General features: G+C 36.4%; 1 protein-coding gene across 1 annotated transcript; it reads left to right on the top strand.

The window, feature by feature from the left end:
- Window positions 1-2,130: 2,130 nt before the first annotated feature.
- On the top strand, window positions 2,131-13,117 carry LOC106675254 (uncharacterized). The gene is made up of 4 exons (XM_024799130.2): window positions 2,131-2,194; window positions 2,661-5,296; window positions 8,569-11,205; window positions 11,738-13,117. The coding sequence occupies exons 2-4, from the start codon at window positions 2,683-2,685 to the stop codon at window positions 11,812-11,814; spliced, it is 5,328 nt and encodes a 1,775-aa protein (XP_024654898.2). The 5' UTR covers window positions 2,131-2,194; window positions 2,661-2,682; the 3' UTR covers window positions 11,815-13,117.
- Window positions 13,118-15,458: the final 2,341 nt, after the last annotated feature.

Genomic DNA, 15,458 nt, shown 5'->3' with positions numbered 1-15,458 from the left:
ATGAGAATTTAGGAGAGCTTAAATACCTTACAGTAACTATGCTAATAGCACTTTCTTCTTTCACATGGTATTTGGCCTGTTGCCAGTGAGTTCATATAGGGGGTGAATGTCCAACCTTTCCAGTAAAACGATACTGCTGGATCAAAATAAGAAAAAACTGACCCAAAATATTGTATACAAGGAGGGATATTAGAAGGGGTTTATGACCCGCACATGTCACGTGATTAAAAAAACTGTTAAAATTTATGGCATGCCATACAGCTGTAATAATTAATTAATAACTAATTAAAAACTAATTAGAGTTTTGGATTATAATTCAAACGATAAGTATTTAAGAACTAAATGGATATAAATGTAAGATTATTTTTGAGTTATGTAATATTTTGTTCAGAAATTGGATAAATCATTAATGTTTTTTAGAATTTATATGTGTGTGTGTGTTGTTAATATGTTATTTATAATTAAGTGAGAGTGTGATATACTTGTCGACTATACTTAATGGAAATCTCTATTTCATTTTACTTGTGTATGTTTAATATGAAAAAAATCACAATCAGAAAGAAGGTCTCACTTCTTCTTGTTCGACGTCGTCACCATTGTCATTGGCGTGAGTGAACATATTGCTGTCAGATTTCTTGATAACTTAGTTTTGAATTTCAAGGTGGATGATGTGGTGAGATTTAGATCCAGAGTTAGAGATGACAAATAAAAACGCTGATGAACTTTACACTAAAAATGAATACATTCCTCGCATGTCCCTGTTTGTAAACTTCAAAATTACAAAAGTAAAGTTATTAAGTGCAATTTTTACAAGGAAGAAAACTTGCCGATGGAGACATCAGAGGAAGAAATGAAAAAGAAGGATTTGTGACTGAGCCACTCGAACAATAACCTAAATAACTGAAGTACTTGGCCATTTCTTGATATTACTCTCCTGCTTGGTCCAGTGGCTTCCAAAAAGGTAGCCTAAACCCATCTGCAGCAGTTATATTTAAATACATTTTGGAGACATTTTCAGCATTACGTTTTTTCTTGGAATAGTATTGTTTGGTTCTTCTGGTAACTAAACAATCCTAAAAACATCCTCCAGTATCTAAACAAAAACCTCTGTCAGTACCAGAAAACCCAGCAGGCAGGTTTACAGGTTAACAGTAAGAACTGAAAGTGAAGAAATGCAGTTATAGGTTTTGTTATGACAATGAAAGAAAGTCAATTAAATAAAAGTAGAAAAAACATGTTTTAATAACATGGAAAAATGAAACTTTACTTCACTGAGTATTTTTTTTCTTTTTCTTTCTTTTTTTTTTACAGTTACAGTGTTACAAATATTAACATTTCCATGGCCTCTTGTCAGTAACATTTCTCTTCAAATGAATTCACTTCAACCTTTTACGGGTTAATCGCCAACCTTGTCAGTACACGAGATTTATTGTAACTGATAAAACCAGACAGACAGGCCTACAGAGACAGTCAGAATCAGTGTTGAAGAAATGCAGTGATAGGTTTCATTATGAGAGAGAACAAAAATATTAAATTCCTTACAACAAACATGTTAATAGAACTTTTTTTTTCAATTTAGTCGTAGTTTCAAATGAATTTACTAGTTGACCTTCATTTTTTACACTGTACTTACTGTGTTACAAAGTTATGGGTAAAGAATGTAACTGGCCTGTTGCCAGTAACATTTCTGTTCATATGAACTCACCCCACCCTTTACCAGAAATGTCCAACCTTTGCAGTAAAAAGAGACTGCTGCAAGAAAGTGAGAAAACAATAGCCTAAGTCAATGTAGACATTCGTCCTCATGAAGTTCGAGGGACATCAAGTATACAATATTATACTCTTAACATAGTCCCTAATTTTTCTTTATTAGCTTCATTCTTAATTTTCTTCCATCTAAATATCTTAAATATACCCCATTCCCATTTACCTTTTTATGTGACCATATATATTACCTAAAATGATTCCTTCTAATATTTTGATCATAGCATACTACTCACTTTGATTTTCACATTCTACGGGTCTTTTGGTGGGTGTATACATATACCCACAAACGTTTCCTGGGTGTGGCATGTGGCTGTATACTATATATAGCAGCTACCTGGTACCCAGGTTATGGAACATAGTTACCAGTCACAGATCAGCAGAACATTTGAGAGGAGCTCAGCTACATTTGCAACAACTGAAAGACAAGGCAAGAAAAATCTGTATGAATTTTCATCTGCAACAATGTTAAACTTTTTATGAATGTGATGCTGTAAATGTATATCTTGACATAAAGAGTGCTGCAGATAGTACGGTCACTCTGTAGTTGCACATGGAATAATTCCAGGGTTTAGGAGATTCCTAAAGATTTTATAAATACAACAATGCATTGAGATATTGCCATATGATTAGCTGACAAGATGTTCATTTTAACAAGCAGTTGAACAGGTGTACCTGAAAATCCAGTCAGTGAGTGAATGTTTTGTGTATGAAGGTAAATTTAGGGGTTGATATTGTGGCTTCATATACAAGTGCTTCACATTTCATAGGGTCAATGTGCAACCCCAGCATACAAAACTCTTATTAATGTTGTGTCTGCTACTATCTAGACTACTCCTTTAGGATCAAATAACAGTTCAAACTAAATTACTTTCATTTTCTAAAACTTATTACAGCACAGGACAGCTAAAGCTAAAGATGGCAAACGGACCAGCCCTGTCCACTGCTAAAGGTGGGGAAGTATATGTACGGAGTGAATTCAGAGATTCCTGCACAATGTTGCATGTTCTCCATGCAAATCAGTTTGAAGGAGAAATTTTTGATCCAGCATTCACTGGGAAGACAGAAGAGAATTTTTACAGAGGGGCCCCACCTCAGTGGTTAAACTTCTACATCAGTGAACAGGCAGAGTCCCTTGGGACTGCTTTTATCAAAAGAGATGGATATGAGAAACTCAGGGAACAAATTCGGAAAAAGAGAACATTTCCAGGGATATCAGCTGTAAAACTGACACACCAACCAGGATGTGGGGGAACTACAATGGCCATGCAGGTGATGTGGGATTTGAGAAAAACCTTCAGGTGTGCTGTTTTAACTGGCTCCACCTCAGACATGGCAAAAGTTGCAAAAGAGGTTGTCCAACTTTTCACAGCAGGCAGTCGAAACAACCAGAACACTGTGCTGTTGTTAGTGAATGAAAAGAAAATCCTGGAAGATCTTGAAATCAACATTATGATGACAGTTGCTGAGCAGAAGATAGTTACTCGTATGCCTGTAGTCATTTTCCTCAGCTGTGTGAGAAACAATGCACCTCAACAGAGTGACCACGTTGTCCTAAAGAACACACTCTCAGACAATGAGAAGGAAAAATTTGATAAGAAAAAGGAAGAGCTTCAAAAGAGGTACAAAGATAAATGTGAACAATTTCATGGCTTTAACATAATGCAAAGTAATTTCTCTCAGGACTACGTCAGGGAGGCATGTGCTGCATTAGAAAATTGCAAAAAAACAAATCAGTCACTGAAGCTTGCTGCCTTCCTGTGTCTGCTGAACGCCTACGTACCAGGTTCATATCTCCTGGAGTCTCAGTGCCTGGACTTCCTCAGACATGAAGACTACGATGACCTTTCACTGGAGGATCAAATGCAGCCTTTCAGTCATCTCATCATCACATTCCAAGAAGATGGAAGAGCTGAGAAAAAGGTCCACATGGCTCACACTATGATAGCACAATATTGTACTGAACTGTTGGCAAAGGCAGGTGTGACCAGAAGTGACACAACAAGAAACTTCGTGAACACTTTTTGTAGAGATCCGATTCCTCTGTGGTTGCTTGGTTTTGTCAAAGAGATGTTAACCAAAAGAGAAATGAAACAAGAAGTGGACCAAGTCAACAGCACAGACATCAAACAGAAAAAGTTTTCTAGACTGATTCTAGACATTGAAATGATGGAGGGGAAAGAGCAGTGTGCAACAGTTTTAAAAGTGGCCTCAAATACATTTGGTCAAAATCCATTTTTTCCACAAGCTCTTGCTCGTTTTTATTATATAGAACTAAAAGACTACAATCAGGCAGAAATGTGGGCACAGAGAGCAATAGAAAGAGATCCTCAAAATTCATTTGTTGCTGACACACTTGGCCAAGTCCATAAAAACCACCTAATGAACAATGAGGTTTCTGAACCAAGAGACATTTTGAGACTGGCCAAAAAAGCCATTAAAGCTTTTGAAGATGAAGAAAAACTTGCTGAAGATGAAGATGGACCAGACATGAAAGAACATGGCAATATAAAAGTTTCACCTTTTTATAACTTCAGAGGGCAGTTTGGTTACCTGCAGGTCTGCAAAACTCTGCATAAGAAACTTGTCAGTCAAAATGAAACCTGGGAAAAAGTTCTCACCAAAAAAGTATCGATGGGCTCTGTCCTCGAATTACTTGGAGACAACAAACTCCAAAGATTCAATGATCTCATATTAAGCCTGCAAGATGACATTGAGAGAAAATGCATGTTTTTGGAAAAATTTCAGACTTACTCAAAGCCTAAAATGGAGAAAGATGATCCTGAATATATATCTGAAGACACCTCAGAGTGCTACCAGAAGTATGTTGGAGACACAACTGCAAAACAACTCATCCAGATGTTTCAGGACAGAAACCTAGATGACCAGTCTGTGGAAGTGCTGTCATTTCTTGTCAAACAATACACTCAATCAGAGCTCGAAGACATATCTACAAAGTGTAGAGAAATGTGTCCAAGTGCAGATTCAGAAGCAGCTCTTGTCAACAACATCCTCACACTATTTATAGGGAAAATGCCATCGAGCAAGAAAGACCCACCTGAGCTGCACATGTTCTCCCTCCTCTGGTACTGGGCTGGAAATCAAGGCCAATGTGATTATGACCTCAGTGAGTTAACTCAGCAAATGTACAAGTCTTATGAAAATACATATAAGAAGTACTTTCGAAACAGATACCTCCTTCCTGTGTTTTTCATTGGGAAAGGTGAAGGTGTGAAGAGAATTGTTCACAGAAATGTTATTGAGAAACATCTGAAAGTGATTGAAGCAGATTGGAGCGATAACTGGAAGAAAGAAGAAATCTTCAGAAATCCTGCTGTTCAAGAGCTCCTTCTCAGACTTGATGGAGAAGTAAGAAACGACAAAGTGTATACAAGAGTTGGTGGCAAAGAGATTGAGATCGATGCCAATGTGAGAAACAAAATTTGGAAACCACGCTCAGTTACCTTTTACCTTGGATTCACCATCAGAGGTCCTGTGGCCTTTGACATTCAGAGCAAAACTGCAGACACAGGTAAGAAAGCATAACAGTTGAAACTACAGTGAACTGTAGCTGCTTGTTATTAGTTTATAGTTCTATAGTGATCGTGTTTGTATTATGGTCTTGAAGACATCATTTTTCAGGTTGAAAAATTATTTTCGAAACACATTTTGTAAAACTACCAGTTTAACCAACATCATGTATTTATTTGCAAAACAACCAGCAAGTCCAGGAAATTACTCTTCTTATGAATATTGGTACATATAAAATAAAAGTCCTGTCCCCTCGCCATTAGTGTTTTGTTGCTCTTAATAGCAATAATATATGTTTGGAAGGAAACATATACCAAACAGACAACTTTTTATATATCAGCAGAAAGACACCTTGGACATTAATGTAACAGCAAGTTCTAAATATTAACATGCAAATATGTTTACTAACACATTATATCTACTAAGATTTAGTAGATATAATCACTCTAACTCATCAGTTTAGGTTAAAAAAAAAACCCAACCTTAACTGCTGATCATCTTTCCTTACCAGACTCCCATTGTCACATCGCTTAGATTACAGAATTTGCTAATAGAGACATCAGAGGAAGACATGTGAGAAAAGGTTTAGTGACTGAGCCATTAAACAAACAGAATAACCTAAATAACTGAAGTAGTTGGCCATTTCTAGATATACTCTCCTGCTTTGTCCAGTGGCTTCCAAAAAGGTAGCCTAAAGACTTCTACAGCAGTATATAGTTATATTTAAATACATTTAAGAGACATTTTCAGTATTAAACTTTTACTTGTATTGATTGGTTCTTTAACTAAGCAATCCTAAAAATTCCCCTCAGTGTTCTTCTAGAGCCTCCATAAAAACCTCTGTCAGTACCAGAAAACCCAGCAGGTAGGTTTACAGGTTAACAGTAAGAACTTAAAGTGAAGAAATGCAGTTTTAGGTTTTTTATGAGAATAAAAGAAAACTCAAAGTGAAATAAATTAAATAAACAGTGAAAAAATTTTAATAACATGGAAAAATAAAACTTCAGTACGCAGAGTATTTTCTTTTTACAGCTTAACAAATGGCCATGGCCACTTGTCAGTAACATTTCTCTTCAAATGAACTCACCTCAACCTTTTACCAGAATTCTCCAACCTTGTCAGTACACAAGATTTATTGTCACCGATTAAACCAGACAGACAGGCCTACAGAGACAATCGGGTTCAATAGTGAAGAAATCCAGTGGTAGGTTTCATTATGAGAAACAACGGAAACAGTGACCATCTTAATAGAACTTTCTTTCATGTTAATAAAATTAATTTAGTAGTTTATCTACATTTTTTACACTGTAGTTACAGTGTTACTAAGTTATGGATTAATAATTTCCATGGACTGTTGGTTGCTCAGCAACTTTTAAAGTCCACTACAAGTGTTACCAATGTCAAGATGAATACATCACTTGTCTGTCCTGCAGATTTTTAATGATAAAACCAGACAGACAGGCCTGTAAAGTCAGTCAGCATCAATAGTGGTAGGTTTCATTCTGACAGTGAAAGAAAACTTTAAATACCTTACAGTAACTATGTTAATGGCACTGTCTTCTTTAACATAAAGAAAATTATTTTAGTATTTGGCCTGTTGCCAGTAACATTTCTATTCAAATGACCTCACCCCACCCTTTACCAGAAATGTAAAACCTTTCCAGTAAAACGATACTGCTGGATCAAAGTAAGAAAACAATAACATAAGTCACTGTGGACATTTTCCCCCATGAATTTCCATGACACTAAATATACAAATATATTAATCTAATAAATTCCCTGATCCTTCATTACTAAATTCTTCCTACTTTTCTTCCATCTAAATATCTTATACATGCCTCATTCCCATCTATCTTTTTTGTTTGACAGCAAATATGTCCTAACTTGATTCCTTCTAACATTTTGATCATAGCATACTACTCACTTTGATTTTCACATTCTACGGGTCTTTTGGTGGGTGTATACATATACTCACAAACCTTTCCTGGGTGTGGCATGTGGCTGTATACTATATATAGCAGCTTCCTGGTACCCAGGTTATAGAACATAGTTACCAGTCACAGATCAGCAGAACACTTCACCCACATTTGCAAGAACTGGAAGACAAAGTGAGAAAAGTCTTGATGGATCCACAAAGATGTTAACTTTGTTATGAATGTGATGCTGTAAATGTGTACTTTCACACAAAGCGTGTTACAAATAGTACGATCATTCTATAATTTGCTCTATGCAAAATTGCTTGCATATGTAATTATTACATGGTTTTGGAGGTTCCTAGAGATTTCAAAGTCCATAGGGATAATGCAGCATTATACATTCATTGGACAATTTGTTAGGTATACGTAGCTAGCTCCTGTTGCTGCAGAGTTGCTTTAATTCTTCACTCTTTAACAAGGTGCTGAAAACATAACTCAAAGTTTTTTTTACGTATTGACATGATAGGATCAGCTTTTGATCTATTTTCTTTTGAAGTGGTCAGTGGTGTCTTATAACCTACCATGGGGTGTCAAAATGGTATGCAATGGCAATTTATCAGTCTGCTATCAGTTTTTGATTAAATTAAAGTTAGCAATTACATGGATTACATTTTTACTCTAGTTTGACTGAGGCTTTTAACTGTTGGTATAATTCATGACTGATCCATGGTTTCTTGGTGTTTATACCAAGTTCTGATCCTACCATCCAAACGTCGTGGTAAAAATTTAATCTAATCTCACCAGGTAACGTTTTTCCTATATTCTATTATCCAAATTTGGCCATGTGAATGGTAGCCTCAGTTTGCTTTTCTTAGCTGACAGACGTGAGACCCAGTGTGGTCATATGATGGTCTTAAATACTCAAACCAACTTGTCTGCCAACGACAAACCATGCAACCTTCAAAGTGATGTAAGTCACTTAATTCCCCGTTCCATTCCGTTGCTCAGTTTGTACTTCTTCACCATTTATAAATATAGCAATGCATTGAGATATTGCCATGGGATTGGCTGATTAGATGTTCACTTTAACAAGCAGTTGAACAGGTATGCCTAATAATCTGGTCAGCGTAAATTTAGGGGTTGGAATTGCAGGCTTCATGTAGTGTTTATCTCTATGACTACTTAATTCAAAGAAGCTTTTAACTAGTATTTATGAATCACATGTCATAGGGTGAATCTGAAATCCCAGCATACAAAACTCTTATTAAGGTTGTGTTTGCTACTGCCTAGACTACTCCTTTAGGATCAAATAACAGTTCAAACTAAATTACTTTTACTTTTTAACATTCATTCGCAGGACTATTAAAGCTGAGGATGGCAAACGGACCAGCCCTGTCCACTGCTAAAGGTGGGGAAGTATATGTACGGAGTGAATTCAGAGATTCCTGCACAATGTTGCATGTTCTCCATGCAAATCAGTTTGAAGGAGAAAATTTTGATCCAGCACTCACTGGGAAGACAGAAGAGAATTTTTACAGAGGGGCCCCACCTCAGTGGTTAAACTTCTACATCAGTGAACAGGCAGAGTCCCTTGGGACTGCTTTTATCAAAAGAGATGGACATGAGAAACTTAGGGAACAAATTCAGAAAAAGAGAACATTTCCAGGGATATCAACTGTAAAACTGACACACCAACCAGGATGTGGGGGAACTACAATGGCCATGCAGGTGATGTGGGATTTGAGAAAAAGCTTCAGGTGTGCTGTTTTAACTGGCTCCACCTCAGACATGGCAAAAGTTGCAAAAGAGGTTGTCCAACTTTTCACAGCAGGCAGTCGAAACAACCAGAACACTGTGCTGTTGTTAGTGAATGAAAAGAAAATCCTGGAAGATCTTGAAATCAACATTATGATGACAGTTGCTGAGCAGAAGATAGTTACTCGTATGCCTGTAGTCATTTTCCTCAGCTGTGTGAGAAACAATGCACCTCAACAGAGTGACCACGTTGTCCTAAAGAACACACTCTCAGACAATGAGAAGAAAAATTTTGATAAGAAAAAGGAAGAGCTTCAAAAGAGGTACAAAGATAAATGTGAACAATTTCATGGCTTTAACATAATGCAAAGTAATTTCTCTCAGGACTACGTCAGGGAGGCATGTGCTGCATTAGAAAACAGCAAAAAAACAAATAAACCTCGGAAGACGCAGCTTGCTGCCTTCCTGTGTCTGCTGAACGCCTACGTACCAGGTTCATATCTCCTGGAGTCTCAGTGCCTGGACTTCCTCAGACATGAAGACTACGATGACCTTTCACTGGAGGATCAAACGCAGCCTTTCAGTCATCTCATCATCACATTCCAAGAAGATGGAAGAGCTGAGAAAAAGGTCCACATGGCTCACACTATGATAGCACAATATTGTACTGAACTGTTGGCAAAGGCAGGTGTGACCAGAAGTGACACAACAAGAAACTTCTTGAACAGTTTTTGCAGAGATCCGATTCCTCTGTGGTTGCTTGGTTTTGTCAAAGAGATGTTAACCAAAAGAGAAATGAAACAAGAAGTGGACCAAGTCAACAGCACAGACATCAAACAGAAAAAGTTTTCTAGACTGATTCTAGACATTGAAATGATGGAGGGGAAAGAGCAGTGTGCAACAGTTTTAGAAGTGGCCTCAAATACATTTGGTCAAAATCCATTTTTTCCACAAGCTCTTGCTCGTTTTTATTATATAGAACTAAAAGACTACAATCAGGCAGAAATGTGGGCACAGAGAGCAATAGAAAGAGATCCTCAAAATTCATTTGTTGCTGACACACTTGGCCAAGTCCATAAAAACCACCTAATGAACAATGAGGTTTCTGAACCAAGAGACATTTTGAGACTGGCCAAAAAAGCCATTAAAGCTTTTGAAGATGAAGAAAAACTTGCTGAAGATGAAGATGGACCAGACATGAAAAAACATGGCAATATAAAAGTTTCACCTTTTTATAACTTCAGAGGGCAGTTTGGTTACCTGCAGGTCTGCAAAACTCTGCATAAGAAACTTGTCAGTCAAAATGAAACCTGGGAAAAAGTTCTCACCAAAAAAGTATCGATGGGCTCTGTCCTCGAATTACTTGGAGACAACAAACTCCAAAGATTCAATGATCTCATATTAAGCCTGCAAGATGACATTGAGAGAAAATGCATGTTTTTGGAAAAATTTCAGACTTACTCAAAGCCTAAAATGGAGAAAGATGATCCTGAATATATATCTGAAGACACCTCAGAGTGCTACCAGAAGTATGTTGACAACACAACTGCAAAACAACTCATCCAGATGTTTCAGGACAGAAACCTAGATGACCAGTCTGTGGAAGTGCTGTCATTTCTTGTCAAACAATACACTCAATCAGAGCTCGAAGACATATCTACAAAGTGTAGAGAAATGTGTCCAAGTGCAGATTCAGAAGCAGCTCTGGTCAACAACATCCTCTCACTATTTATAGGGAAAATGCCATCGAGCAAGAAAGACCCACCTGAGCTGCACATGTTCTCCCTCCTCTGGTACTGGGCTGGAAATCAAGGCCAATGTGATTATGACCTCAGTGAGTTAACTCAGCAAATGTACAAGTCTTATGAAAATACATATAAGAAGTACTTTCGAAACAGATACCTCCTTCCTGTGTTTTTCATTGGGAAAGGTGAAGGTGTGAAGAGAATTGTTCACAGAAATGTTATTGAGAAACATCTGAAAGTGATTGAAGCAGATTGGAGCGATAACTGGAAGAAAGAAGAAATCTTCAGAAATCCTGCTGTTCAAGAGCTCCTTCTCAGACTTGATGGAGAAGTAAGAAACTACAAAGTGTATACAAGAGTTGGTGGCAAAGAGATTAAGATCGATGCCAATGTGAGAAACAGCCTTTGGAAACCACGCTCAGTTGCCTTTTATCTTGGATTCACCATCAGAGGTCCTGTGGCCTTTGACATTCAGCGCAAAACTGCAGACACAGGTAAGAAAGCATAACAGTTGAAACTACAGTGAACTGTAGCTGCTTGTTATTAGTTTATAGTTCTATAGTGATCGTGTTTGTATTATGGTCTTGAAGACATCATTTTTCAGGTTGAAAAATTATTTTCGAAACACATTTTGTAAAACTACCAGTTTAACCAACATCATGTATTTATTTGCAAAACAACCAGCAAGTCCAGGAAATTACTCTTCTTATGAATATTGGTACATATAAAATAAAAGTCCTGTCCCCTCGCCATTAGTGTTTTGTTGCTCTTAATAGCAATAATATATGTTTGGAAGGAAACATATACCAAACAGACAACTTTTTATATATCAGCAGAAAGACACCTTGGACATTAATGTAACAGCAAGTTCTAAATATTAACATGCAAATATGTTTACTAACACATTATATCTACTAAGATTACAACATCAGCTTGTATACACCTTAGTTTCTGTTGTGGAATAAGATTTTTTTAACATCCATTATTGTGTTTTTCAACTTATTTTATTTTTACTGATTGCCTCAGATCACAGCGTCATGGATCTCAGTGGAACAGCCCTGACCAACGATGTGAAAGACACCAAAGATAATGAGGGACATTAAAGTTTGTGCTCAGTTACCCCATGGGAAGGTGATTCTGAGACTTTTCTTTGTGTTTATGTGTTTACATGTAGGGGCAAAAACGAAAGGAAAGGGCTCTGTAATGTTTAAAACCAATGCAAAAGAAGTATGTGTTATGGTCATTTTTCCTGCTGCCACAGTTTTAGTCATAAATATATTATTTCTGCTAACACCTTAGATTAAACAACAGACAAACAACAAAAAGTTGAGTTCCTAAAACTTTTTTGCCAAGTGTCTATTTAATACTTTGTTAGTGGATTTGTCACATCTATGTAAGCTTTTATGTAGTGAAGTTTAGAAACTTTGTGAAGAAACGTCTCAAATGATTTTTTACATTGTTGTTTAATTGTTTTAATTGGAAGTTTTAAAAACATGATATTACAGAATTGTTTTGTCATTTATAACATGACACGAGTGAAGCATAACCAATGAAAATGTTTGACATATTTTAGTTGCTGCTTGATATATTGTACTGTTTTGATTTTTTTTCTAAAACAGTAGATTTATGAGATATAAGTTTATTTGTTGTTTTATTTGTGCATTAAAATGCAGTTCCGTGTATGTGCTATTACCTTCATGGATTTATTAGGGATTTATACAATTTTAAAAATAGAAAATAGGGTTTCTTTGTTCTTATTGTGTTGCATTGTGTTGTGAGGGTTTTTTTTCACATTTTTAATCAGACCTTTGTAGTTTTATCTTTGTTTAAATTAAGATGAGTATTGCTGAATTTATCATTACTCAGTAGGTAATGTTTTGTTTCTGCAGCACAGAATCCATTTGGAAATTTGCATACTCAAATTTGATTATGTGAATCAATATTAAAGTTACATACATAGCCACCTTTGTATAATAATATTGTTTTGCATTAATTTCAAATGTGTTTACTGGCTGTTAGTGAAAATGAAACAATTACTTTTAAATGTTTTAAATGTACACTCGGTTTTGCATTTGATGGTTTTTGGGGGTATTTTAAAGGGTGTATCTATAGCTGTGGCATACCATTAAAACATTACATTACATCGTTATTGTTGTTGTTGTTATTATTATTATTAGTAGTAGTAGTAGTATGGTCAACTTTTAGAGAATTGCCAACTATCTCTCAATTTATTTGTCAAAAAACTAAAAAAGAAAGACATAAATTCTGCATTAAATATCAGAAAAACCTAATTTGCTTGAATACTTTTGTCCATGGTGATCCCTCAGTGAAACTATGCCATCTGACAGCATAATAAACATATAGTTGCACTTTGTCTGTTGATTTGAATAAACAGAGTAGCTTGAAAAGGAATCAAACTCTTGGCCTGATTATTTTTTTTATTTGTTTTATTTTTATTTTTTTTTTGTCAACCACCGTCTGATGCCTATAATTACGTGACAATTGTGTATGGGATAGGTATGAATGTGTGTATGAATTTCCACTTTTGGTGCAGCTCTCTGACTGTAAACATAAACATAGAGCTTGTCTGGCATATACTAAATTATCCAAAATATATTATAAACTTCCAAGTACACACGTCTTTGATAAGACGATGCTTGATGTTTAAGAAAAAAACATTTACAACATAAGAAGAGATTTAAAGAATTAAATAACACTATTTGGAAAGTAAAGGAGGGCTTTATTATCCAATGGTGACAAAAAAAAACCCTTAAGTGAATGTGAACAGTTACAACAGTCATAACTGACCTGAACAGTGTGTGGAAGTAAAAACCTCAAGTCACAATCTACTTCTGCTCTTTTTTATTTGAAAAATGAAAATTAAAAAAAAGTTTACAAGAACAGATCGTGCAGAAGAACTGAGCATGATTAAGTGAGCTACAGAATTCAGTAAGGCTATCTGACAATTAGACTCCAGTGACCCATCATAGAAGAATGAGATCCCAGTAGTGAGAGGAGAGCAAAGCACCCCCTGGAGTCTAGATGCTGGTGGCAGTCAAGATGAAGATGAGGAGGAGCCTGGTTGCATGAATGACAGTCTGAAAGACAGAATGACAGAAGACCACTGAGATTTTAAACACAGAGAGAAGGCAGGGAAGAAAATGATTGGACCAGAGTAATGATGTTAGCATTGAGTTTGCAGCCCAATGAGTGATTACAGATGTTCCTTACTGAACTTACACATGAGCCTCACTTTTACCGAGGACCAGAAATATGTGGCGCTCAACTCCCAGCATGCTGGGTGAGGACTGTTTGATAAGGGTAAGGTTTTGAGCTGGTTTGTTTTGTTGTTTTGTTTTTTCACACAGAGGACTGTGAAAAAAGACAGTTTTGCCACTGCACTCACAGCTGTGAACATTACACATGCATCAGTTACACTGATGAAAATGTTTTGATAAGAAGAACTAAAGAAAAAATAAAGAAAATTGAGAAGAAATAAACAGCCTTGAAGAAGGTGCTTTTATTGGTTCACTGTAAATTTGGTCACATCCTGCACTCTAGAGCCTACATCAAAAACACTACTTTAATATCATAAATGAAACATTCTTTAACCCGACAGAGCCGCTGGTCCATTGAGTGGATGTCATGCTTTGACTCTCCTTCTATGCAACGTAGGATTAAGCTGTATGGTTGATATGTATTTATGTGTAAATGTGTTAGTAATGTTTCTTTAAAAGTTGGCTCTGACTGTTTTCATGATGCTTTAAACTAATTTTTAAGCTCTTTTGGTACTGAAAAGCATGCATGTTAATTTGATACCTATAGACGAGGCAAAGCATAACATCCACACAATAGACCAGCTGGCCTATTATACAGTTTGCTGTGATATCAGGTTGCATTTTCTTTATGAGGCACTATATTCACAACCCCCTTGAATTACTAAGGTTTTTTGAAGTTTCACTTTTTCCACAAACTCTCGCTCGTTTTATTATATTGAACTAAAAGACTACTACAACACAGAAATTTGGGTAAAGGAAGCAAAGCGGAGGGCTCACTGAAGTTCATTTGTTGCAGATACACTAGGCCAAGTCCATAAGAGCCACCTGGAGAACACAACCATTTCTGCCACATCAAGAGAAATTTTGAGACTGGCCCAGAGAGGATTGAAGCTTTTGAAGATGAAGAAAAACCTGCTAAAAATGAACATGTCATATTAGCACAGTAACTTATGATAGTGACTTCTACATTTTTGACTTTTTGACAACATCAGCCGGTTTCTGAGTTAACAAAAAACCCTCACTGGTTGTATTGCTTTAAACTCAAACCTTCACACAAGGAGAAAGTAAAGTAGACGTGTTTTTGGTAAACTTTTTCTTAAATGAATAGTATCACCAAATGGATTTTAGTTGAACAGTGTCAAAGTATTTCTGGGTGGATTTTCCCCTCAGAGTCCAGACTAGGCCGGACCCCAAGTGAAGCGGTGGCTGCCCTCCTGATTTAGCCTGTTGAACACAAAGTGGGACCACTGCATCTATCAGACCTGAACCATGAGCATTTTGTCAGGCAAGGGGAGGCAGTTGTACTCACTGCTATGACCTGTGGGTAATGGTCTTTCAGTGTTAAATTGAGTGAAATTATCGGCCATGAATGTTTAATCGCCACTTACCAATTCCTGTGAAGAGATCTTTTTTTTTTTTTTTTGGCATGTGTTTCCACTGTTGTTCAAAAAAAGTCAGCAAACGAAGAT

Source organism: Maylandia zebra, linkage group LG3, assembly GCF_041146795.1.
Source record: "Maylandia zebra isolate NMK-2024a linkage group LG3, Mzebra_GT3a, whole genome shotgun sequence".
NCBI lineage: Eukaryota > Metazoa > Chordata > Actinopteri > Cichliformes > Cichlidae > Maylandia > Maylandia zebra.
The sequence above is the reverse complement of the archived record's forward strand: the minus strand, read 5'-3'. Positions and strand labels throughout refer to the sequence as shown.